The sequence below is a fragment of the Nycticebus coucang genome, chromosome 6 (genome assembly GCF_027406575.1).
Source record: "Nycticebus coucang isolate mNycCou1 chromosome 6, mNycCou1.pri, whole genome shotgun sequence".
Taxonomy (NCBI): domain Eukaryota; kingdom Metazoa; phylum Chordata; class Mammalia; order Primates; family Lorisidae; genus Nycticebus; species Nycticebus coucang.
Window position 1 is genome coordinate 73,777,984 of NC_069785.1, and position 26,864 is coordinate 73,804,847.

Here is a 26,864-nt window from a genome sequence, read left to right on the forward strand (position 1 = left end):
CAGCCTGGGCCTGCTAAACAACAATGACAACCACCACCACAGCAAAAAAATAGCTGGGCATTGTGGTGGGTGCCTGTGGTCCCAGCTACATGGGAGGCTGAGGCAAGAGAATCGCTTAAGCCCAGGAGTTGGAGATTGCTGTGAGCTGTGACGCCACAGCACTCTACCAAGGGTAACATAGTGAGTGAGACTTTGTCTCAAAAAAAAAAAGGATATTTATTTTTATTATTCTCAATACAAGATCAGAGTTACAGTAAGTTTCTCAGAAACTACTATAACAATTTACTTCATGGGACAAAACTGCCATAGGAATTTTCCTGGTGAATGGAAGATTGGCCAGGTAATTTTTGTGTACTAATTTCCCAAATGGAGAATTCAATAAAAGAGTATTGATAAAAGAAAAAAAAAAAACTGACTCTTGTTATGGGAATATGTTAGAAATGTAATGCTTTTTTTGCATGATGTTAATAATTCTACTCTGAATTAATCAAAATAATTAATGTGTTGCAGGAGGAACTGATGCAAATAGATTTCATTAAAAAGGTAATCTAAGTATATGAAACTCTACCTCTAAACTGGTTTGTTTAGAAAACCTTCTGTAATGGCTTTAGCTTCACCACAAATGTTCACAGGGACTGATCCATAAATCTCATGATATTACAAATGGACAAGCAAATAACATTATCTTCACTCTCAAACCACTTAATAGTATCAGGCTTGGCTGTGCTGTGACTGCTCCTTACCTTCAGGTTATTTGGAATAGTGACATTCTACCCAATAAATGCCAAATACATCCCATAGGAGCATGAACTAAAATCAAATATTCAATGCTTAATTTTGATCAGGAAATTTCGTTGCTACTGTGGTTATGTTTTATAACTTGATTTCAACCAAAGGGATAAATAAGACAAAAAAGTGGAAGTAGGGGAGCAAGGAAGTTTATGGGTGGGGATTACTTTCATTATCTCGGCAAACAGGCACATTTTTGCCTTGGAGCTAAACAACTTTTAGTGATATTTGGCTATTAAATTATTCTGAAGTGAAAGAAGGATAATAGCAAAGAGATAATGATCTGAGTAAAGGTTTCAAAATCTATAGCACATCAAAGCATTTGATGTGTTTTTAACACCTTTCTTCTTTCACCTGTCCAGCTATGTAAGACAACTCACGCTGTGCACTCTCCACATCCCAATCTGTCTCTGTTTCTGAATCGCTGGAGTAAATGTCAAAGACAGAGGAGGTTCTAGGCCACAATTTGTCTGTCTGCGCAGTTGCATTAAGCTGTTTTCCTAATACTTTCAGCTTGTCCTGAACACCTGAAAGAGAATAACCACAAATACCTATGAGTTACGCTTTGCTTTACATGTGTCTTTAATATACAAAAGATCTATTCAATTGATCAATCAAATGAAGAGCCAAAACATATCCACATTGCGGTGAGGGGGCCTTTTCACAGAAACTTGTGTTCTTTTATGCACGGGGACTTCTTCACCGTGAGTAGGGTGCTGAAGTGACAGCATTAGTTCTGTTATCAGCACGGACTTGTGTTTGTTTAACTTCATTTTCACGTGTAATCTAAAAACAGAAATCAGAGGAAAATTATGTCAAAGGTAAATGTTCATGATAAAGTTTTATCTTACAAAAATTACAAGTAGAAAAAGAGTACATATAGTTAACACTTTTCAAGGTCACATATTGTAATAGTGAGGCTAAAATTTGAACATAGGCAAGCTGGAACCATAGTCCAAACTTTAATGAACTCTACCACACTTTACTACTTAGGAATTATAAATTCTAGTTGAGCAGAAATTTATAAGCTATCTGATTATAACTCATTTTCCCCGTAAATAAATAGCTAGAAGAGATAATACTACTAGTATTTAATTATTGGATAACTTAGCAGCAGCATTATTCTGGAAAACCTAATTATCAGTCCTTTCTGCCTCATGGAGAGCTACGTTTGTAGGAGAATATAAGTGGTATTAATATTTTCCTAAGAAAAATTACACTGCAAAATGGATTGATTTATGAAGGAAGTAATAAGGATAAGTAGAGAGAAGGGGGGTTGAAGGCAACATAAGATGGAGTACCTAAAGATTATGTGTAGGAAGCTAAAAGACATCTGGAAAAGGTAAGAGGGCATAAGAGAACAGAAAATAAGTCATAGAGAAACAAACAAAAAAAGTGTTCAGCAATTTTACAATTTGACCAGGAGCTGTGGTAGTAGCAACTGTTTTAGACCACTGAAAAAATATTTAGTAGGTATCTTTGGGTGTTGTATCATGGGCTATTAAGGAAATTTTGTGAAGAAATTCTTGCAAAGAATCCCTTTGCAACAGGAATAATTATGCCTAATATTATAGAGGCTTTAAATAAAAATTTAAAGGGCTTATCTTTATCTGTGTTTACAAAACCATGACTAATTTTTACTAGCTACATCTATTTCTAAGCCAGGCATTATAAAAGTCCAGAATAAGTACACATTTCTTGGTTTAAAATATAATGTTTTATTTCCTTTATAACAAAGGAAAATTTTTTTTTTTTTTTTTTTTTGGTAGAGACAGAGTCTCACTGTACCGCCCTCGGGTAGAGTGCCGTGGCATCACAGCTCACAGCAACCTCCAACTCCTGGGCTTAGGCAATTCTCTTGCCTCAGCCTCCCGAGCAGCTGGGACTACAGGCGCCCACCACAACGCCCAGCTATTTTTTTTGTTGCAGTTTGTCTGGGGCTGGGTTTGAACCCTCCAACCTCGGCATATGGGGCCGGCGCCCTACTCACTGAGCCACAGGCGCCACCCAGGAAAAAATTTTTTCATTGTGAAAAATTTGCACCATACAAAGAAGCAAAAGAAACTAAAAATTAATCATGATCCACAACTAAAACTTTATATTTTAATGTGTTTTTGTCTTTTTTCTATGTAATCTTTAAAAAATTAGAATCATACAATATGTTTTATAACCTAGTTCCCCCCACCATGTTTCTATGCTATTAAGCATTCTGCAAATTAATATTTATGGCTGCCATAGGAATCTTTTGTACAGACATACTACAATTTATTTTAAAATTCCATATTACTAGAAATATTTGAACATAAATCTTATGTGTACATATATGATTGCTTCTTCAGATTAAAAGCTTAGAAGCAGATTTTCCAGATATGTATTAATCTGCTATAACATGAGTCATGGTTTTACAAAGTACAATGAACCCTTTTATGTATCAAAAGAAGAACAAAGGAAACCAAAGCTATAAACGGTCCAGTAAAACTGGGGAAAAAAGGGAAAACCTTAATAGCAGCTAAAGGAAAAAAAGATACATTCCCTTCAAGGGGGTAACTATTAGAGTTTAGTGATGAATGCCCAAACTCTCGAGGACAAAGATTGAAAGTAAAAGGATGAGAAAACTGGGAAGCTGAGGTAGGTGAACTGTCTGAGCTCAGAAGTTCCAGACCACCCTGGGCAAGACCAAGACCCCGTCCCTGGAAAGCTAGCTGGGTGTTGTGGCAGGCGCCGGTATCCCCCGCTAATCAGGAGGCGGAGGCAAGAGGACCGCTTGTGCCCAGGAGTTTGAGGTTAGTATGAGCTATGACTTCAAGGCACTCTGCTGAGGGTGACAAAGTGACAGTCTGTCTCAAATAAATAAATAAATAAAAAATAAAAGAATGGAAAAAGATGTATTATGCAACACTAAATTAAAGAGAGCTGGTGTTGCTATATTAGCACTACACACCTAATAATGCAGCTTCAAAATATACAACACAAAAACTGTTAGAAGACTACACATGTAAATTCAAAATTACATGTAAGATTGTAACGTAACTTTCCATAAGTAGAAAAAATTCTGTTCAGGATATAGGAAATTGAAACATGACCAACAGACATATGAGGTCTGACAATTACATTTATAAACTCATTCTAGAAAAAGTGCTACATACCATTTTGCTGAATGTCACTGTGGTCACCTTCAAAGTACTCTCCTTGGGAAGCTATGCACCAATGCCAGCACCTAATCCATCCTTCAGAGCAATTTTGGAACTCTTTTCCTGGAAATGACCATCAGAGCTGTTGTTGTACGGGGTCTGACCATTAAGTTGGCAAACTTGGTGCTGTGTGCTTATGTTGGGAGAATTGTAGAAACAACTCGGTAAGGTTACATAACTATGGTATGTCAGTGATTCACAGCTGTGTGCATGTTGGCATGTGGTGGGGTCTTGCTTAGTGACATTTATTAGTTGTGTTGCATATTTTTATGTGCTAGATGATGACAGCTCTGAGGCTCATTCCAGGAAAAGAGTTCCAAAATTGCTTTGAAGGGTGGACTAGGCGCTGTCATCAGTGCAGAACTTTCCAAGGGGAGTACTTCAAAGATGACCATAGTGATATTCAGCAATGAGGTATGCAGCACTTTTCCTAGGGTGCATTCACAAATTTAATTGTCACACCTTTGTACATGGAACATTGTACCCACCTGCACAACACACACTTACCACAAGTATATATGGAACATTTAAAAAACTACGTTGGGTCTACTGTAACTCTCTGGCAACAGTGTAGTTGCCCTAAAAATCTATCACATAAATATAACTACAAAATGCCCAAATGTCTGTAATTTTAAGATGTATTTCTAAATAACCCATGAATAAAAGATTAAATCAATGGAAATTGGAAAATATTTTCTACTAAATAATAATAAAAATGCTCTATATCCAAAACTTATGAGATTTAGTAAAGCCACATTTAGATGGGAATTTTAGTCTTCAATGAACAAATTAGTATAGAAAAGTTAATTTGGCTTGATTAGATTGGTATTATTAACATCATACAAAAAAATGCCACAAAAAATCTCTAACATATCCCCATTTCAGGAGCCAGTTTCTCCTCTCTCAACACTACTGACTTCTACATTTGGGAAATAAACATGTGAAACTTAGCTGCTGTATCTAACATTTATGATGAAAATTCTGAAAATCAATTATTAAATTCTCGAGAAGTTAAAGAAAGAACAGGAAATAAAAATTTAAAAAGTATAAGGAAGGGAATAATAAATAATAGAAATAATAGAAAAAGAAAAAATACCAGAGAAGATGAAAAAAGCAAAGTCTGTTCTCTGAAAATACTAATAAAAATCGATAAAATATCTGGTAAAGTTGTTTAAGAAAAGAATGAAAAAGCAAAAACTACTACCAATCATGCAGAATTCAAAAAAATGAAGGATTAACATGAACAGTTTTGTGTTAATAAATTTAAAATTTTAGATGAAATAATTAAAAAATAAAGTTAATCAGAATGGTTAAATATAGAAACAAAAAACTAAGTAGCCCTATAATTATTGAAGAAATTGAATCCATCATTAAAAATATTTTCACAAGGAAAACTCCTAGACTAGGTGTATTATCCATGAATTCTACCAAATATTAACACTAAATTTATTAGTGAATATATAATGCCAATTTATAACGTTTCCAGAGAATGAAAAAAAAAAAAAAAAGAAAGAAATCATCCCAAATCAGCATCATCTTCATGCCAAAATTTGAGAAAGGTATTCCAAGAAAGAAAACTACAGACAAATTTTACTCAGGCACAGAGATGGCAAAAATCCCAAATAAAATATTAGCAAATCAAATTAAGCAATATAAAAAAGAATAAAACACCTTGACCAAATTTAGTTTATTTTAGCCCTGCAAGGTTGGTTCTTTATTTCAAAACCAAGCAATGTAACTCATAAAATAAAATATATGATCACTAATAGCTTCAGAAATATCATTTCATAAAATTCAACATTTGTGATTAAACTAGGAGAGAAACAATTCTTTTTTAAAAAAGAGCAGCTACAAATAAAATAATAGTGAAAATCATACAAATGGGATAATATTAAATAAGGTCTTACCCTCTTAAATCAGGAATGAGAAAGGATTCCCCATCCCTTCTTCTGTAACAGGAAGAGTAAGAAATAAAAGTATTAACATCAAAACTCTTTTCAGATACTTTTGTACATATTGAAAATTCAAAAGAATTTATAAGTTATTGGACTTAATAAGTGAGTTTAACAAGGCATGGGCACGCAAGTTCAACAAAAATCAATTTATCAATATGTATTTATAGATTATAGAATTTAAAATAATATTTATAGCAGCAAAATCAAATACTTAGAAATAAATCTAGTGAAAGATACATAAAACCTCTACAAAGAATGCCATAAAATATTTTTAAGAGAAATTTAAAAACTCAAACAAATGGTGCTATATGTTCATGAATTAGAAGAATCAATGTTGTCAGTATGTCATTTCTTTCCACAATTTATTGATAAATTCAGTGCAGTTCCAATCAAAGTCCAGGTAGGTCGTTTGGGGAATTTTTTTTTTTTTTTTTTGAGACTGGCGCCCTATGTAGAGTGGTGTCATAGCTTACAGCAACCTCAGACTCCTGGGCTCAAGTGATGCTGTTGCCTCAGCTTCCGGAGTAGACTACAGACTCCTGCCACAACAGCTGGCTAGTTTTTCTATTTTTAGTAGAGATGGGATCTCACTCTTGCTCAGGCTTGTCTCCAACTCCTAAGCTCAGGCAATCCACCTGCCTCAGCCTCCTTGAGTGCTAGAATTACAGGTGTGAGCCATTGCACCTGGTCTGTTTGTGGAAATTGATGAATTAATTCTACGATGTATATGGAAACTTAAAGAGCCCTAAATAGCCAAGATATCCATCCATTAACACGGACAAGAGGAATTAATCAACTGAATATTAATCCTTAATATAAACAAAAGTAATTGCTATACTGTGATAATGGTGCAAGAATAGGCAAACTGACAGAAGGACTAAAATATGTGGGAAAGACCTATGCATATCTGGACACTTGATTTATGACAAAATTAACACTGCAGGGTGATGAAGAAATATGAGCCTTCCCAATAAAAGATGCTGAGTCAATAGGGTATTGAGATGAGGAAAAAATAAAATTTAAATCCGACCTTACACCATACACAAAAATCAATTCTCATAGACTGTAGATCTAAATGTGAAAAATAAAAACAACAAAGTGAACAGAGAAAAACATAGTAGAATCTTTTACACATTAGGCATAAAGAAAAAGATTGGTAAATTGGACTAGGTCAGAATTAAGAACTTCAGTAGATCAAAAGACACTAGCAAAGGGGCATCCTACAGTAGGAGAAGATAAAAACACTTAACTGACAAAGGAGTTTAAGGGTAAAATCTATGAAGCATTCAAAAAAAAGTCTTGGTGCCTATAGCTCAGCGGCTAGGGCGCCAGCCACATATACTGGAGCTGGCGGGTTCACATCCGGCCTGGGCCTGTCAAATAAAAATGACAACTACAGAGGGAGACAAGATGGCTGACTGAAGCCAGCTTTCCACAGAGGCTCCCATCCAGAAGGAGAGTTAAAGGACAGAAATTTAGCACGTAACCTGGTGGATTAGAGCTGCACCAAGAGAGAAGGTTGAAGAATGCACATCAACTCTGCTGAGGTGAGCTGCAACCCCAAGGATACAAACAAAAGGTACAAAATCCATCACCAAGCGGACAGGAATCCCCTCCCCCATGAGAATGGCTCCGAGTGCCCACAAACAAACGAGCAAAGTTCAAAGGTCCTCCCACCACACTCCACAGGAAAGACCCTCTAAAAACTGGACCTACCTCCCCTACTAGGGTGCCACGGCGCTCTCCTGCCGGGCATAAAACTGTATAAAACTATATATATTCTCTACCTGCAAATCTGAGCTCCCAGCACTCCCCTCCACTCTCACTCTGAGGTCTGGAGGCCTGTCCCCCAGGAGTCCAGATTCTTGGGTGATTTCTCGAGAGTGTGGACAGGGCCTAAACTGCAGCTGGTCAGTGCTGACTCTGGGGCACGGGAGTGAGGAGAGGATGGTTGGCTGAGAGGGAACCACACTGGAGCGATGGTGACCCGAGGTACAGAGAATCAGCCATCTTTTGGCAACAGTAGGGCTCACTCCCGGATATTCTGAAGCCACACCCCCTGTCTCCCTGGGCAACCAGAGGAGGCTGGGCATCTACTCAGGTGGCAACCACCATGGAACAGATCTTGTATGGAAACGCAGGCCCCATGAGTAAAGGGTTTGCCTGAGGCAGTACCGGCCTAGGTGGAGCACGGGGATAGAAATGCACGTGCAGAGCCAGGAATTTCCCAGAGCGGGGCTGACCCAGAGTACTGCTTACTGAGCCTAAGACACACCTGGCCCTCAGGGGATCATCAGCCTACAGACAAAGGAAGACAGGAGGCTAGAACTGACACCTAGGCAAGCTGGGAATACAAACCTGCAGGAGGAAAGACAGGGCCTGAGGCACAGGCTCTGGGAACTCAAAACAGCTTCTCTTCTGCAGGAGAATTTAGCAGGGACAGAAACAAATTCCTGCAAAGTTGTTCTGTTCTGTTCTGTCAGTAACATCAATCAGGAGCGGGGCTGGAACTGAGTGAACACCCCCCAGCCTCCATCAAGCACCTGAGGTTGTCAGGCCTCACCTCTCCCTGCTAGATAGAGGCAGAGCACAGCGGCCTGGCTGAGCAGAAATAGATTTCCTTGTGATTCAGGCAGGTGCAAACCCCTGGAGTATCTGTTCACTAGAGGCAACTGTGTCACAGTCCTACGGGGCTATCAGTGACTGGGTATGACAAAGGTGTAAGGTGGGGAAGGAGGCATCAACCTTCCCAGACCGATCTATTTCCTGGGTCTATTTCCTCCTGACTCCAAGGAGCACTGGAGCAAGCCCTATCTGAGTAGTCACCAGACCCCTGCGATCCAGTTACCAGAGACCTTTTAAACTCTCCCACCTGAGGCAGGTGCTGACTGAGACAATTGATTTGGACCTTTTGAACTGAGCCAATCGCCCAAGGACTATTCAGGTGGTGCCCTGGGTATGTGGTTGTAGGAAGGTTTGATTTTCCTTTTCCAATTGTTGCCTGTGGGGGTCAGGGTGACTTAATTGCTGGTATTTCTCCACAGCTGAGACTTCAACCCAGAGTAACTATTTCACTAGGGTCAAACAGAAACCAGCTAAAAACAAGACAGAACCACTTAGCCCCACCACACCAAACGGGTCCCCAGTTTCTCAGGCCACAGCACTGTATGGGTCCTCAACAAAGCTCTAGGGGAAAAATCAAATGGTGTAAAACAATCATGGGGCAGAATCAGTGGAAAAACTCTGGTAACATGAATAACCAGAACAGATCAACCCCCCAGGGAAAGATATGGCAGATGTAACTGAAGATCCCATTCATAAACAGCTGGCCAAGATGTCAGAAATTGAATTCAGAATTTGGATTGCAAACAAGATTAATAAAATGGATGAAAATTTGGAATTAGAAATTCGAGCAGCAATTAAAAAGTCGGAATTAGAAATTCGAGGACAAATTCAAAAGTTGTCTCAAGAATTTAACAAATTTAAAGAAAAAAACCACCAAAGATTTTGATGCACTGAAGCAAGAATTTGCAACCCTCAAAGATCTGAAAAATACAGTAGAATCCCTCACTAACAAAGTGGAGCAAGCAGAAGAAAGGATTTCTGACATTGAAGACAAAGCCTTTGAATGCTCCCAAACTCTCAAAGAGGTAGAGAAATCAAGAGAAAAAACAGATCATTCTCTTGGAGAGCTCTGGGATAATTCAAAGAAGGCTAATATCTGTCTCATTGGAATTCCTGAAAGTGATGAAGTGCCCTCGCTGGGCACAGAGGCCCTTCTCCATGAAATTACGAAAGAGAATTTTCCTGACATGCCAAGAGATTCTGAAATTCAGATAGCAGACAGTTTCAGAAACCCAGCACAACTCAATCCGAATAAGACATCCCCCAGGCATATAATAATTAACTTCAATAAAGTTAATATGAAGGAGAAAATTCTGAAAGCAGCCAGACGTAAGAAATCCATTACCTATAAAGAGAAAAATATTAGAATGACTGCAGATCTCTCTGCTGAAACCTTTCAAGCCAGAAGAGGGTGGTCATCAACTTTTAATCTCCTAAAGCAAAATAACTTTCAACCCCAGATCCTGAATACAGCTAAACTGAGTTTCATTTATGATGGAGAAATTAAATACTTTAATGACATTCATATGTTGAAGAAATTTGCCATAACCAAACCAATATCTTCAGGATATTCACAGACCTATCCTCCATAATGACAACCCAATCCTCTACCTCAAAAGTAAACTAACTCAGAAACTTTTGATCAAACTCCAACTTACACAGTAGCGAAAGGATTAAAAATGTCCACTGGACTTTCAAAAAACTTTAAAAATGTCCACTGAACTTTCAAAAAACTCAATACCCAAAATTTTACAAGACTTATCAATATTCTCCATTAATGTGAATGGCATAAATTGTCCTCTAAAGAAGCATAGGTTAGCTGACTGGATACAAAAACTCGGGCCAGATATTTGGTGCATACAAGAGTCACATTTTACCTTAAAAGATAAATATAGGAGCAGTGACTGTTGCTCAGTGGGTAGGGCACCGACCCCATACGCCGAGGGTGGTGGGTTCAAGCCCGCCCTGGCCAAACTGCAACAAAAAAAATAGCTGGTGTTGTGGCAGATGCCAGTAGTCCCAGCTACTTGGGAGGCTGAGGCAAGAGAATTGCCCAAGCCCAGGAGTTGGAGGTTGCTGTGAGCTGTGTGACACCACACCACACTACCGAGTGTGATAAAGTGAGACTCTGCCTCTACAAAAAAAAAAAAAAGATAAATATACACTCAGGGTGAAAGGATGGTCGTCCATATTTCAGGCAAATGGTAATCAGAAAAAAGCAGGTGTTGCAATTCTATTTGCAGATACAACAGGCTTTAAACCAACAAAAGTAAGGAAGGATAAGAATGGTCACTTCACATTTGTTAAGGGTAATACTCAATATGATGAGATTTCAATTATTAATATCTATGCACCTAACCAGAATGCACCTGAATTTATGAGATAAACTAACAGATATGAGCAACTTGATTTCCTCCAGCTCCATAATAGTTGGAGATTTCAACACTCCTTTGGCAGTGTTGGATCGATCCTCCAGTAAGAAGCTGAGCAAAGAATTTTTAGATTTAAGCCTAACCATCCAATATTTGGATTTAGCAGACATCTACAGAACATCTCATCCTAACAAAACTGAATACACATACTTCTCATCAGCCCATGGAACATACTTCAAAATTGATCACATCTTAGGTCACAAGTCTAACCTTAGTAAATTTAAAAGAATAGAAGTTATTCCTTGCATCTTCTCAGACCACCATGGAATAAACGTTGAGCTCAGTAACAACAGGAATCTGCATACTCATACAAAAACATGGAAGTTAAATAACCTTATGCTGAATGATAGCTGGGTCAGAGATGAGATTAAGAAAGAAATTGCCAAATTTTTGGATCAAAATGACAACGAAGACACGAATTATGAGAACCTCTGGGATACCACAAAGGCAGTCCTAAGAGGGAAATTTATAGCACTGGAAGCCTTCCTCAAGAGAACAGAAAGAGAGGAAGTCAATAATTTAATGGGACATCTCAAGCAACTGGAAAAGTAAGAACATTCCAACCCCAAACCCAGTAGAAGAAAAGAAATAACCAAAATTAGAGCAGAATTAAATGAAATTGAAAACACAAAAAAAAGAATTATACAACAGTTCAATAAATCAAAAAGTTGGTTTTTTGAAAAGGTCAATAAAATAGATAAACCAGGGTGGTGCCTGTGGTTCAAAGGAGTAGGGCGCCGGCCCCATATGCTGGAGGTAGGCAGGTTCAAACCCAGCCCAGCCAAAAACTGCAAAAAAAAAAATAAATAAATGGATAAACCTTTGGCTAACCTAACCAGGAATAAAAGAGTAAAATCTCTAATCTCATCAATCAGAAATGACCAAGACAAAATAACAACAGACTCCTCAGAAATTCAAAAAATCCTTAATGAACATTACAAGAATCTTTATTCTCAGAAATATGAAAATCTGAAGGAAATTGACCAATACTTGGAAGCACGACACCTTCTAAGACTTAGCCAGAATCAAGTGGAAATGTTGAACAGGCACATACCAAGTTCTGAAATAGCATCAACCATACAAAACCTTCCTAAAAAGAAAAGCCAAGGACCAGATGGCTTCACGTCAGAATTATATCAAAGCTTTAAAGAGGAATTAGTACCTATATTACTCAACCTGTTCCAAAATATAGAAAAAGAAGGAAGACTACCCAACACGTTCTATGAAGCAAACATCACCCTGATCCCCAAACCAGGAAAAGACCCAACAAGAAAAGAAAATTATAGACCAACATCACTAATGAATACAGACGCAAAAATATTCAACAAGATCCTAACAACAGAATCCAGCAACACATCAAACAAATTATACATCATGACCAAGTCGGTTTTATCCCAGGGTCTCAAGCCTGGTTCAATATCCGTAAATCTATAAGTATAATTCAGCACATAAACAAATTAAAAAACAAAGACCATATGATTCTCTCAATTGATGCAGAAAAAGCTTTTGATAATATATAGTATCCCATGATGATCAGAACACTTAAGAAAATTGGTATAGAAGGGACATTTCTTAAACTGATAGAGGTCATCTACAGCAAACCCACAGCCAATATCGTATTGAATGGAGTTAAATTGAAATCATTTCCATTCGGATTAGGAACCAGACAAGGCTGCCCATTGTCTCCACTGCTCTTTAACATTGTAATGGAAGTTTTAGCCACCACAATTAGGAAAGAAAATGCTATCAAGAGTATCCATATAGGGTCAGAAGAGATCAAACTTTCGCTCTTCACAGATGATATAATTGTATATCTGGAAAACACCAAGGATTCTACTACAAAACTCTCAGAAGTGATCAAGGAATACAGCAGTGTCTCAGGTTACAAAATCAACATTCATAAATCGGTAGCCTTTATATATACCAACAATAGTCAAGCTGAAAAAACAGTTAAGGACTATATTCCATTCACAGTAGTGCCAAAGAAGATGAAACATTTGGGAGTTTATCTAACAAAGGACATGAAAGATCTCTATAAAGAGAACTATGAAACTATAAGAAAAGTAATAGCTGTAAATGTTAATAAATGGAAAAACAGAAAGAAGTTTTCTGGGGAGGAGAGCAAGATGGCAGCCAAGTAACAGCTTCCTTGAATCTGGGCACCGTGAGTCTGGGGAGATAGGACTCCAGGCATCTCTGCCTGATGGGATCTGCCTATTATCACCCCTGTGAGGATACAGGGAGTCAGTGAGAGACTTCTGGACCCCAGGACAAGGACTAAAACAGTGGAAAACCAGCAAGTGGTCGCGTGTGTTCAATTGGTCTAAACCCGCCAGCAACTGTAAGTTCAGTAGCAGCAAGACTGCAAATCAGAAAGGCCTTACCTGTGAACTGTTTTGGTGTCTTTGGACTTGGCACTCAGTTAAACTGCCTTGGGGAGAGCCTGAGCGGGAATGCAGAGAACTTCGGCCATTGTCTAGGACCCCAGTCTGAGCCGCTGAGTCAGATGGAGCTAATAGTGTTTGGCTGTGGGCCACGGGGAGCCATTGTGAGTGATCTGCCCCGGCAAGCTCCACCCTCAGGGTCGCAGAGCTAGAATCAGGTGGGAGCTGGTAACCTAGCGACTGAGTAGCCTAAGGGTGGGGTCTGAGCTGCCTTGTAGCCCTAATTCTCAAGGGCAGAGTGAGACTGGTTTTGGCACACTGGGTAAGTGGATAGCCACTTCAGCAGTGATTCCAGCGACAAGCACTTTCCGGGGAAAGCTTCTGCTCAGCAAGTATACAAGTTCAAAGTGCCTTTTAAGTGGGCTGAAGAGAGAATTAGGGTGTCTACCTGCTGGGGTTTGAGAAATCAGCAGCCTCCAGTCGTATCAGAACTGTGATTAATATCTCATATCCCAGAAGACCACGTCTTGCCCAGACAATATTCAACAACATATACATACTGCTTTGTTTTCGGTTGTGTGTTTTGTTTTGTTTTTTTTTTTGGTTTGGTTGTTTTTTGGTTTATTTTGATGTTGTTGATGTTGTTTTGTCTTTTAATTTCAACCTTTTCCATACAGATCTTTTTTCTTTCTCAATTTTTCTAGTTTAATTGTAATTTCCCATTGCTACCTTTTTCAATAACTAGAGCTTCATTTTGGCTAGTGTTTCTACTGCTATTATTTGGTTTTTCACCAAATTTTATCCCGTAAAGTTTTCCGTTTGCTTGTTTTGGTTTGATTTATAGCATTTTGTCTTTCCTCTCTACTTGGTAGAGGTGGGGTACTGTGCCTGATCAGGTTAGCAAAGAGCTGCTGACCTCAAGGGAACCACCCAACTGGGCACCCCCAGAAGGTGGGGTTTTTTTAAGGTTGTATCAAAGTACCCTACTGTACACCTATATTGCTCTGTCTCCCTCTTTCTGTGCCTCTCTTCTTTTTGTCAATATTCCTTTTGCCCACCCCCTCTCCTTTCTCTATTTTTTTTTTCTTCTCACTCGGTCCTCCTTTCTTTCATCCCTTTCTTGCTCTTCACCTTCTCACCCTTCTGGTCCTGTACCAAAAGGGCTCATTGAACCCTTAGACCACAGGCATGAGAACTTAAAGAGCATGAAGAAGTGAAAGGAAAATTAGCTCAAGGAAATAGATAAAATAAATCACTCAAGAGGAATAATCAGCAGAAAATTCCAGGCAACATGAAGAACCAGTCCAAACAACCCCGCCAAGGGACCATGAGGTAGCTACTGCAAAGGATTCCACCTATATAGAAATGTTAGGAATGACAGAAAGGGAATTTAGAATACACATGATGAAAACAATGAAAGAAATATGGAAACAATGAAGGAAACTGTAAATAAAGTGGAAAATAACCAAAAGAAAATCCAAAAACAGAATCAAATAAGAGATGAACGATATGAAAAATATAAAAAGGATATAGCAGGGCGGCGCCTGTGGCTCAGTGAGTAGGGCGCCGGCCCCATATGCTGAGGGTGGCGGGTTCAAACCCAGCCCCGGCCAAACTGCAACAAAAAAATAACCGGGCGTTGTGGCGGGCGCCTGTAGTCCCAGCTGCTCGGGAGGCTGAGGCAAGAGAATCGCGTAAGCCGAAGAGTTAGAGGTTGCTGTGAGCCGTGTGATGCCACGGCACTCTACCCGAGGGCAGTACAGTGAGACTCTGTCTCTACAAAAAAAAAAAAAAGGATATAGCAGAGCTGAAGGAATGGAAACAGTCAATTAGGGAACTTAAAGATACAATGGAAAGTATCAGCAAGAAGAAAGAATTTTAGAGGTAGGAGACAAAGTTCTTGAGATAACTCAGATAGTAAAAGAGGCAGAAAAGAAGAGAGAAAGCAGAGCGTTCACTGTCAGAATTATGGGACCTTATGAAGCATTCCAACATACGAGTTTTAGAAATCCCAGAAGCGGAAGAAAAATGCCCCAGAGGAATGAAAGACATACTAGAGAATATTATAAAAGAAAATTTCCCAAATATCACCAAAGATTCTGACACACTGCTTTCAGAGGGCTATCGGACCCCAGGTCGCCTCAACTCTAACTGAGCTTCTCCAAGACACATTGTGATGAACCTGTCCAAAGTCAAGACAAAAGAAAAGATTCTGCAAGCTGCCAGGAGTAAGTGCCAGTTGAACTACAGGGGCAGATCCATCAGAGTGACTGCAGACTTCTCTAATGAAACTTTCCAAGCAAGAAGACAATGGTCACCTACCTTTAATCTACTTATACAGAACAATTTCCAGCCCAGAATTCTGTACCTTGCTAAGCTAAGCTTAAAAATTGATGGAGAAATCAAATCATTTACGGATACACAAACATTGAGGAAATTCGCCACAACAAGGCCAGCTCCTCAGGAGATATTTCAACCTGTTCTGCACACTGACCACCACAATGGATCAGCAGCAAAGTAACAACTCAGACATTAAAGGACAGAACCTAACCTCCACACTGATGTGAAAGATAAAACTAAGCAATGGACTCTCACCAAATAAGATGAATAGAATACTACCACACTTATCAATTATCTCAATAAATGTTAATGGCTTGAATTCCCCACTGAAGAGAAATAGATTGGCTGACTGGATTAAAAAACACAAGCTATCCATTTGCTGTCTACAAGAAACACACCTGGCTTCAAAAGACATATTAAAGCTCCGAGTCAAGGGTTGGAAGACAATTTTTCAGGCAAATGGAATTCAGAAGAAAAGAGGAGTTGCAAACTTATTTTCAGATTCATGTGGATTTAAAGCAACTAAAGTCAAAAAAGACCAAGATGGTCACTTTATATTGGTCAAGGGAAAACTACAACAAGAAGACATTTCAATTCTAAATATTTATGCACCCAATTTAAATGCTCCCACATTCTTGAAACAGACCTTACTCAGTCTGAGCAATATGATATATGATAATACCATAATAACAGGGGACTTTAACACTCCTCTTACAGAGCTGGACAGATCCTCTAAACAGAAATTAAACAAAGATATAAGAGATTTAAATGAGACCCTAGAACAACTGTGCTTGATAGAGGCATATAGAACACTCCATCCCAAAGATAAAGAATATATTCTTCTCATCACCCCATGGAACATTCTCCAAAATTGATCATATCCTGGGACACAAAACAAATATCAACAGAATCAAAAGAATTGAAATTTTACCTTGTATCTTCTCAGACCATAAGGCACTAAAGGTGGAACTCAACTCTAACAAAAACGCTCAACCCCACACGAAGGCATGGAAATTAAACAATCTTCTGTTGAATAACAGATGGGTGCAGGAAGAAATAAAACAGGAAATCATTAACTTCTTTGAGCATAACAACAATGAAGACACAAGCTACCAAAACCTGTGGGATACTGCAAACGCAGTTTTGAGAGGAAAATTCATCACTTTAGATGCCTACATTCGAAAATAAGAAAGCGCGTCAATAATCTCACAAGCCATCTTATGGAATTGGAAAAAGAAGAACAATCTAAGCCTAAACTCAGTAGAAGAAAAGAAATATCCAAAATCAAATCAGAGAGCAATGAAATTGAAAACAAAAGAATCATTCAGAAAAATTAATGAAACAAGGAGTTGGTTTTTTGAAAAAATAAATAAAATAGATAAACCATTGGCCAGACTAACGAGGAATAGAAAAGTAAAATCTCTAGTAACCTCAATCAGAAATGATAAAGGGGAAATAGCAACTGATCCCCCAGAGATACAAGAGATCTTCTCTGAATACTACCAGAATCTCTATGCCCAGAAATTTGACAATGTGAAGGAAATGGATCAATATTTGGAATCACACCCTCTCTGTAGACTTAGCCAGGAAGAAATAGAGCTCCTGAACAGACCAATTTCAAGCACTGAGATCAAAGAAACAATAAAAAATCTTCCAACCAAAAAATGCCTGGTCCAGATGGCTTGGTCCAGATGGCTTCACTCCACAATTCTATCAAACTGTCAAGGAAGAGCTTATTCCTGTACTATAGAAATTATTCCAAAAAATTGAGGAAGAAGCAATCTTCCCCAACACATTCTATGAAGCAAACATCATCCTGATACCAAAACCAGGAAAAGACCCAAATAAAAAGGAGAATTTCAGACGGACCTCACTCATGAATATAGATGCAAAAATTCTGAACAAAATCCTAGCCAATAGATTACAGCTTATCATCAAAGAAGTCATTCATCATTATCAAGTAGGCTTCATCCCAGGGATGCAAGGCTGGTTTAACATACGCAAGTCCATAAACGTTATCCACCATATTAACAGAGGCAAAAATAAAGATCACATGATCCTCTCAAAAGATGCAGAAAAAGCATTTGATAAAATCCAGCATCCTTTTCTAATTAGAACACTGAAGAGTATAGACATAGGTGGCACATTTCTAAAACTGATTGAAGCTATCTATGACAAACCCACAGCTAATATTTTACTGAATGGAGTAATACTGAAAGCTTTTCCTCTTAGAACTGGAACCAGACAAGGTTGTCCTCAGTCAACTTTACTATTCAACATAGTGCTGGAAGTTCTAGCCAGTACAATTAGGCAAGACAAGGAAATGAAGGGAATCGAAATGGGAGCAGAGGAGGTCAAACTCTCCCTCTTTGCTGACAACATGATCTTATACTTAGGGAATCGCAAAGACTCAACCACAAGACTCCTAGAAGTCATCAAAAAATACAGTAATGTTTCAGGATATAAAATCAATGTCCACAAGTCAGTAGCCTTTGTATACACCAATAACAGTCTAGATGAGAAGCTAATTAAGGACACAACTTCCTTCACCATAGTCTCAAGGAAAATGAAATACCTAGGAATATACCTAATGAAGGAGGTGAAGGACCTCTATAAGGAAAATTATGAAATCCTCAGAAAGGAAATAGCAGAGGATTTTAAAAAATGGAAGAACATGCCATGCTCATGGATGGGCAGAATCAACATTGTTAAAATGTCTATACTTCCCAAAGCAATCTACCTATTCAATGCCATTCCTATCAAAATACCAACATCATACTTTCAAGATTTGGAGAAAATGATTCTGTGTTTTGTATGGAACCAGAAATAACCCCGTATAGTGAAGGCAGTTCTTAGTAATAAAAATAAAGCTGGGGGCATCAGCATACCAGATTTTAGTCTGTACTACAAAGCCATAGTGCTCAAGACAGCATGGTCCTGGCACAAAAACAGAGACATAGACACTTGGAATCGAGTAGAAAACCAGGAAATGAACCTAACATCTTACAACCACCTAATCTTCGATAAACCAAACAAGAACATACCTTGGGGGAAAGACTCCCTATTCAATAAATGGTGTTGGGAGAACTGGATGTCTACATGTAAAAGACTGAAACTGGACCCACACCTTTCCCCACTCACAAAAATTGATTCAGGATGGATAAAGGACTTAAATTTAAGGCATGAAACAATAAAAATCCTCAAAGAAAGCATAAGGAAAAACACTGGAAGATATTGGCCTTGGGAAAGACTTCATGAAGAAGACTGCCATGGCAATTGAAACAACAACAAAAATAAACAAACGGGACTTCATTAAACTGAAAAGCTTCTGTACAGCTAAGGAGACAACAACCAAATCAAAGAGACAACTTACACAATGGGAAAGGATATTTGCATATTTTGTATCAGACAAAAGCTTGATAACTAGGATCTGTAGAGAACTCAAATTATTCCACATGAAAAAAGCCAACAATCCCATATATCAATGGGCAAGGGATATGAATAGAACCTTCTCTAAAGAAGACAGACGAATGGCTAACAAACATATGAAAAAATGTTCATCATCTATATATTAGAGAAATGCAAATCAAAACAACCCTGAGATACCATCTAACCCCAGTGAGAATGGCCCACATCACAAAATCTCAAAACTGCAGATGCTGGCATGGATGTGGAGAGAAGGGAACACTTTTACACTGCTGGTGGGACTGCAAACTAGTACAACCTTTCTGGAAGGAAGTATGGAGAAACCTCAAAGCACTCAAGCTAGACCTCCCATTTGATCCTGCAATCCCATTACTGGGTATCTACCCAGAAGGAAAAAAATCCTTTGATCATAAGGACACTTGTACTAGACTGTTTATTGCAGCTCAATTTACAATCGCCAAAATGTGGAAACAGCTTAAATGCCCACCAACCCAGAAATGGATTAACAAGCTGTGGTATATGTATACCATGGAATATTATTCAGCTATTAAAAAACATGAAGACTGTACATCTTTCTTATTAATCTGGATGGAAGTGGAAGACATTATTCATTTATTTATTTATTTATTTATTTATTCATTTTTTATTGTTGGGGATTCATTGAGGTTACAATAAGCCAGATTACACTGATTGCAATTGTTAGGTAAAGTCCCTCTTGCAATCATGTCTTGCCCCCATAAAGTGAGACACACACCAAGGCTTCACCCTGCTCCCTCCATCCCTCTTTCTGCTTCCCCCCCCATAACCTTAATTGTCATTAATTATCCTCATATGAAAATTGAGTACATAGGATTCATGCGGAAGACATTATTCTTAGTAAATCATCACAAGAATGGAGAAGCATGAATCCTATGTACTCTATTTTGATATGAGGACAATTAATGACAATTAAGGTCATGGGTGGGGGAGGAAAAGCAGAAAGAGGGAAGGAGGGAGAGGGGTGGGGCCTTGGTGTATGCCACACCTTCTGGGGGCAATACCTGATTGCAAGAGGGACTTTAACTAACAATTGCAATTATTGTAACCTGGCTTATTGTACCCTCAATGAATCCCCAACAATAAAAAAAAAAAAAAAAAAAAAACCAAATGGAAAAACATACCATGCTCATGGCTGGGAAGAATCAGCATTGTTAAAATGTCCATACTACCCAAAGCAGTATACAATTTTAATTCAATCCCTATTAAAGCTCCACTGAAATACTTTAAAGATCTTTAAAAATAATACTTCGTTTTATATGGAATCAGAAAAAACCTCGAATAACCAAGACATTACTCAGAAATAAAAACAAAGCATGAGGAATCATGCTACCAGACCTCAGACCATAATATAAATCGATAGTGATCTAAACAGCATGGTACTGGCACAAAAACAGAGAACAGAATAGCGAACCAAGAGATGAATCCAGCTACTTACCGTTGTTTGATCTTTGACAAGCCAATTAAAAACATTCAGTGGGGAAAACGTTCCCTGTTTAACAAATGGTGCTGGGTGAACTGGCTGGCAACCTGTAGAAGACTGAAATTGGACCCACACCTTTCACCATTAACTAAGATAGACTCTCACTGGATTAAAGATTTAAACTTAAGACATGAAACTATAAAAATACTAGAGGAGAGTGCAAGGAAAATCCTTGAAGAAATCGGTCTGGGCGAGTATTTTATGAGGAGGACCCCCCAGGCAATTGAAGCAGCTTCAAAAATGCACTACTGGGACCTGATCAAACTAAAAAGCTTCTGCATAGCCAAGAACACAGTAAGTAAAGCAAGCAAACAGCCATCAGAATGGGAGAAAATATTTGCAGGTTTTGTCTCTGACAAATGTTTAATAACCAGAATCCACAGAGAACTCAAACATATAAGCAAGAAAAGAACAAGTGATCCCATCGCAGGCTGGGCAAGAGACTTGAAGAGATATTTCACTGAAGAAGATAGGCGCACGGCCTACAGACATATGAAAAAATGCTCATCATCTTTAATCGTCAGAGAAATGCAACTCAAAACTACTTTGAGATATCATCTAACTCCAGTAAGATTAGCCCATTTCACAAAATCCCAAGACCAGAGATGTTGGCGTGGATGTGGAGAAAAGGGAACACTTCCACACTGCTGGTGGGAATGCAAGTTAATACCTTCCTTTTGGAAAGATGTTTGGAGAACACTTAGAGATCTAAAAATAGATCTGCCATTCAATCCTATAATTCCTGTACTAGGCATATACCCAGAAGACCAAAAATCACATCATAACAAAGATATTTGTACCAGAATGTTTATTGCAGCCCAATTCATAATTGCTAAGTCATGGAAAAAGCCCAAGTGCCCATCGATCCACGAATGGATTAATAAATTATGGTATATGTAGACCATGGAATATTATGCAGCCTTAAAGAAAGATGGAAACTTTACTTCTTTCATGTTTACATGGATGGAGCTGGAACATATTCTTCTTAGTAAAGTATCTCAAGAATGGAAGAAAATGTATCCAATGTACTCAGCCCTACTATGAAACTAATTTATGGCTTTCACATGAAAGGTATAACCCAGTTATAACCTAAGAATAGGGGGAAGGGGAAAGGGAGGGGAGGGAGGGGAGGGATGAGGAGGGTGGAGGGAGGGTGATTGGTGGGATTACACCTGCGGTGCATCTTACAAGGGTGTATGTGAAACTTAGTAAATGTAGAATGTAAATATCTTTACACAATAACTAAGAAAATGCCAGGAAGGCTATGTTAACTATTGTGATGAAAATGTGTCAAACGGTCTATAAAACCAGTATATGGTACCCCATGATCGCATTAATATACACAGCTATGATTTAATAATAAAACAAACAAACAAAAAACAACTACAACCATAAAATAGTCGGGCATTGTGGCAGGTACCTGTAGTCCCAGCTACTTGGGAGGCTGAGGCAAGAGAATCGCTTAAGCCCAGGAGTTGGAGGTTGCTATGAGCTGTAACGCTTCGGTACTCTACCTAGGGCGACAGCTTGAGACTCTGTCTCTGGGTGGGGAATCCGAAAGACAAGGAAATGATAATCCAACAGAAAAAAGGGGGTGGGGTTAGATTTAAACAGACTGTTCACCAAAGAGGCTATCCAAATGTCCAATTAACATTTGAAAAGGTGTTTCCTTTCTAATTTCATTAGTAATCAGGGAATGCAAAGTAAAAACATTATTATACACTCTGAAAATGGACTCAGATACAAAGGACAAGCCATCCAAAGTGTGGGCAAGAATGTAGAACAAGGTGAATTGTCATACTGCTGGTAGGAGTGTATATTGGTACAACTATTTTAGAAAATATTTGGTATGTATTATGCATTAAAGTTTAATGTAATACTATGACCCAACAATTCTACATATATTCCCTCTGAAATGTGTACAGTGAACCAAAAGATATCTAGAATAAAGTTTATGGCAGTATACTTATAATAGCCCTAAACCTGTAATAACAGTAGATGGATAAACAAATTTGGTATGTTCAAAGAATGAATTACTGTATAGTAATAAAAAAAAAAACCTGCTGTTATACGCAACAATCTGAATGAATCTCATACACCTAATGTTGAACAAAAGAAGCCAAACACAAAAAATGCCTACAGTATGATTATATTTGTATGAACTCCCCCGCCAAAGCATAATGGTTGCCTTTCAAGAAAGGGGAGGGGCTGGGGTTGGAGTGATATAGTGACTCCTGGGGTGTTAGTAGTGTTGTATTATTTTGACCTGGATTAGAAACATGTTCAGTTTGTGGTACCTGAATGACTTGTCCACTTAATATTAGTTTACTTTTCTGTATAAAGCTTGAAAGTCCAGTTGGATTTTTTTTTAAGGATGTAAAATTAACTGTTAAGGAAAACACTAATCATGGCTTTACAAGGCAAAATATCAGACAGTGTATAGTAGTCCTCAGAATGTCCTTCTTTCTTGGAGGTGAACTCTTTTAAAGATAGGAAATATTAACACTTGTATTTATTTATATAGCACCAAGTATCCAAAACAGTGTCTGCAGTAGCTTCTCAATAAATGTTGTAGAATGACTAGAATTTGATTTTTAGTCACTTGGTCCTAGGGATATAGGAAGGGGCATAGGAAGGAAAACAATGAGTGGGGGAAGAAGTAGAGATAGTACAAGCAAACTTTCTTAGTGATGTTATTAGGCTAAACATTTATTACCATCAACTCAAAATTTTTTCCTTACAGACTTTTAAAATGACTATTAGAATCCACACATAGTTTCATACTAAGTTGGCAAGTAATATAATATGGATTCTTAGAAATATTTGCTGGGTACATTTGCTGGAATATAGTTTTGGCATCTATCCTGGATTAATGATTAATCTTTGTCGTATTGTAAAAGCTTTGGTTATTTCAGTAGCCTTGTTTTTCTTTTCCCAGTTTTTGACAGGTAATATAATTATAGGGAAGAAACACAATGTTGTGGTTCATGTTTAGTATTTCTCTTTTACTACATATTTATATATATGGATGTACATATATATGGACAAAGTTTACATAGGTAGTCATAGTGGATAGGTGGTTGAAGGAAAGGGCAGATGTTATGACAGGTATTATACTGCATGGTTGAGAAAGGAAAAGTGTAGAGAAATAAAATACCATTATAAGGCAAAAATTGTTCTTTTACTCATATCATTCCACAAAATATTTATTGAATTCCTTAAATTTGCAAAATATTATTCTAGGCACTGGCAATACAATGGCAAATATGATCAAATGGCAAATGATCCCTGCTCCTGTGGAGCTTACATTCTAATGTAAGAGACAAACATCAAACTAACTACACAATTATTTTGTGACGATTGTGATGAGTGCTATTGAAAAATCTGTGCTATTGAAGCAAATGGAATATATGAAGAATGAAACTGGGGGATTAAGGAGAAAGATGTTTGAACTGATTTTTAAAGGAAAAATACTTAATTAGCAATGATGGGGAATGGGAGGGCCTAATTCCAAGTTATTGTGTGGAACAACTGAGCAAAGTCTTGGATTGGTAGTTAGTAATACTACCAATGTAGTATTGGTATGTCCAGGAACTGAAAGGGTTTGGATGACTGGTACACAGTGAGCAACAGGAGCCAGTGGCCTTGGGCAGGGCTGCTGTGGCACTCAAAGGAAAAAAGAGACAGGTAAATTGTGTCAATAATTTTTTTCTTTATTGTAGTAATTGCAGGATGCTATTAAAAGGTCTTGTGCACTCACTTAAATGGAGGAAGGAGGTTAGTATTATTTGACCTAGAGTAAAAATTATAGGCCCATGAGGAAATTACTAACCTCCTGCATGATCCTTCTAGTGTATAAATTGTGGCTTTGGACAAGATGAGTACTAAGGTTTCCTTCAACTCTAAAATTCTATGAATACCTCTGTATATTTAATGCTACAGTGTCAGTTACAGGTCACTTGACTTACTCTTCCTGCCTCTAGAAATAAACAACTTTTAGATCCAATTATAAGCTATATTTTAATCTGTTTAATAGTGGTAAGAATGAAGTTTAATTGCCTCATATAAGGTTTGGAAGTCTTTAAAATGGGAAGTGGGAAAGGCGGCAGTAGTAACCAGATGCAAAGTATGAATGCAAAAAAAAATCAACGTTTCTAAGGATTAGAAAAGTAGGCAGGGAGGAAAAATTCAGCTGGCCAGGAACATTTAATTTAAAGCAGCTAGTATCAAAAGGAAGTTTAGGGGTGGGGATTGTTTATCAGCAAGCTCCATCTTCGTGTGCCTTCCCACATCATTTTTGTCACTTAAATTGACTTTCTGCAAGTTTTTGTAATATGTTATGCAAACACAGTTTCAAGGACCCCCAATTCTTGAGATTTGGCTCAAATTAAACAATTCGTGTTTAAAAACTATGGAAAAGCAAGTGAAGGCAACTTAAGGCTTTGAAGGACAAGACTGTGTGTATTTCAGGAATTAACTGGGTCGCTTAATTCAAAATGTTGATACTAAACGGGACCTTGGAGATCACCTTTAAAGCACACTCCTAATTCTGCAGGTGAGAAAGTGCCTTCCCAAAGTAATAGTAAGTGGAAGGGGGTAGCCACAGCCCAGGGGGCCTTCCATGACCCTCGGTGGACTCTCAGGTATCTTTTACTGTGAACCCGCAGCCCTCTTCACGGCCCAGAGGCGCGTACAGGAGACTGAACCCTGGGCAGCCTTTCCCGGGTGGCCCTCTATGTCTTCCTCTTCTTCCCCCTTAGGTGCTGGGGCGGGCACCCGGTGCAGGGTGGGCACGGGGCCGGCCACGAGCCTCAGGCGCTAGGAAAAGCGCAGCTTCTTCTGGATAACCGAAGAGACGTCAAGACAGGCAGGGGCGAAGTGGTCAGGGCAGACGACGCAGCGGTCATTGCCTCGTACCAGTCGGTGCGGCAGCCCTACACAAAGCGGGCCCGCAGCAGCCGCACGGCCGGGTCTCTGGGGAAGCGGCACAGCGACTTCCCAGACTAAGTGGTGATGCCGCAGTAGGCGGCCGCCTTCGAAACGGGGGAGCGGGGGAGCGGGGGAGCAGGGGAGCCCGCACGCCGGCACGCTCATCTCGGCAGCCTCGGCGAGGCTGTCGACTCCGGCCCGGGCCTGCTTCCTTCCCTCCCTCTGGTCTCCGGAAGTACCGAACTGGGGCCCAAGTGAGAGAGTTCTTTGATATCGTCTCCCTCCTCCCTGCAACGCTCACCTTAGAGCAGGCGGACACCCGCAATGGGATACAAATTTCGCGCTGGCCGTGCTGAGGTGGGCCGTAAACAGGGACGGACCGGAAGTGGTGGTTGTCATAGCCACCGACCGATGTGGGCAGCCTCTTCCCGACCTTATCCTCCTCCCAATACTCCTGCTCTGTTTCTACATGGCCGGCAAAATAGAACGAGGAAGTGCCGACGCACCAGGTTCTCAAAAACACAGCCAGAGACTATACCGACTATGTAGTCCTGTTGATTTGGGAAGAGGACCAGACCGGAAATGGTAGTTTCCATGGTAACTCCCGAGCGGGTTGCCTGGGAAATGACCTCTTTCGGTCTCTTGGAAGCTCTGCTGTAGCGTCACCTGGAACGCCGATCTAACAGATCCTGGACTGTCTCCTGCCATGATTCCCGGAAAATACCGCTCTGTTTCTGGCCGAGCTGCGAACAACGTAGGTGGAGTCTCCTTTTTCTTCCCGCTGGTGTCGTCCTCTCTGGGTGGCGCCTTTGTCCCAGGGTGATGCGCTGTATCACTGGGACCAGGACCGCTGGGTCTCCCCAAGCTATTGTCTGGGAGGTTGACGTTCTTGGGCTGGACCAGACCACTTAGAGAGTATGTAATACTAGTATGTAGGACGGGTATTCAGAGTCTCGTACAGGATCCGGGTTCCCCAGAAGGTGGAGCTGGTTTGCTGTGAAAGGCTCAGGTTCATTTAAATTCTTTACCCTGTCAGTCGCTTATTTTTTTTCTTTTTTTAATTGAGAAATGAATTTGTCCTTAGACACTCCTACCTCCTTCACCTGTCCCATTGAGATACTTATTTAGACCTGAAATGGCAAATGTCAAAAACCCGAGGTAGTAGAGGGTTAAATTGTTGCCGACATTTTGGAAAATAAATCAGTGAAACCTTTTAATTCTTAGATGTGATTTCATTGTTTTCAGTAAATCGTCAGAACATGTTCATTGACCAC

At 39.1% G+C, this 26,864-nt stretch overlaps 2 protein-coding genes across 6 annotated transcripts in view; one reads left to right on the top strand and one right to left on the bottom strand.

Annotated features, from left to right (window-relative positions):
- Positions 1-1,122: 1,122 nt before the first annotated feature.
- Positions 1,123-26,298, bottom strand: THAP10 (THAP domain containing 10). The gene is given in 8 exon segments (XM_053595560.1): positions 1,123-1,318; positions 1,429-1,502; positions 1,504-1,575; positions 22,098-22,105; positions 25,323-25,574; positions 25,577-25,694; positions 25,742-26,055; positions 26,220-26,298. Coding segments are annotated over 8 exon segments (1,113 nt in total).
- Positions 23,949-26,864, top strand: part of LRRC49 (leucine rich repeat containing 49) — a 164,002-nt gene continuing 161,086 nt past the window's right edge. For 3 of the 5 annotated variants that reach the window (XM_053594799.1, XM_053594800.1, XM_053594802.1), the window contains exon 1: positions 23,949-26,505. Coding sequence is in view for 2 of the 5 variants with exons in the window: in XM_053594797.1 (XP_053450772.1) it covers positions 26,297-26,344 (48 nt within the window). In the remaining 3 variants the exon portion in view is untranslated. The remainder of the gene's footprint in view (positions 26,506-26,864) is intronic. The other 2 variants (XM_053594797.1, XM_053594798.1) reach the window with 1 other exon arrangement.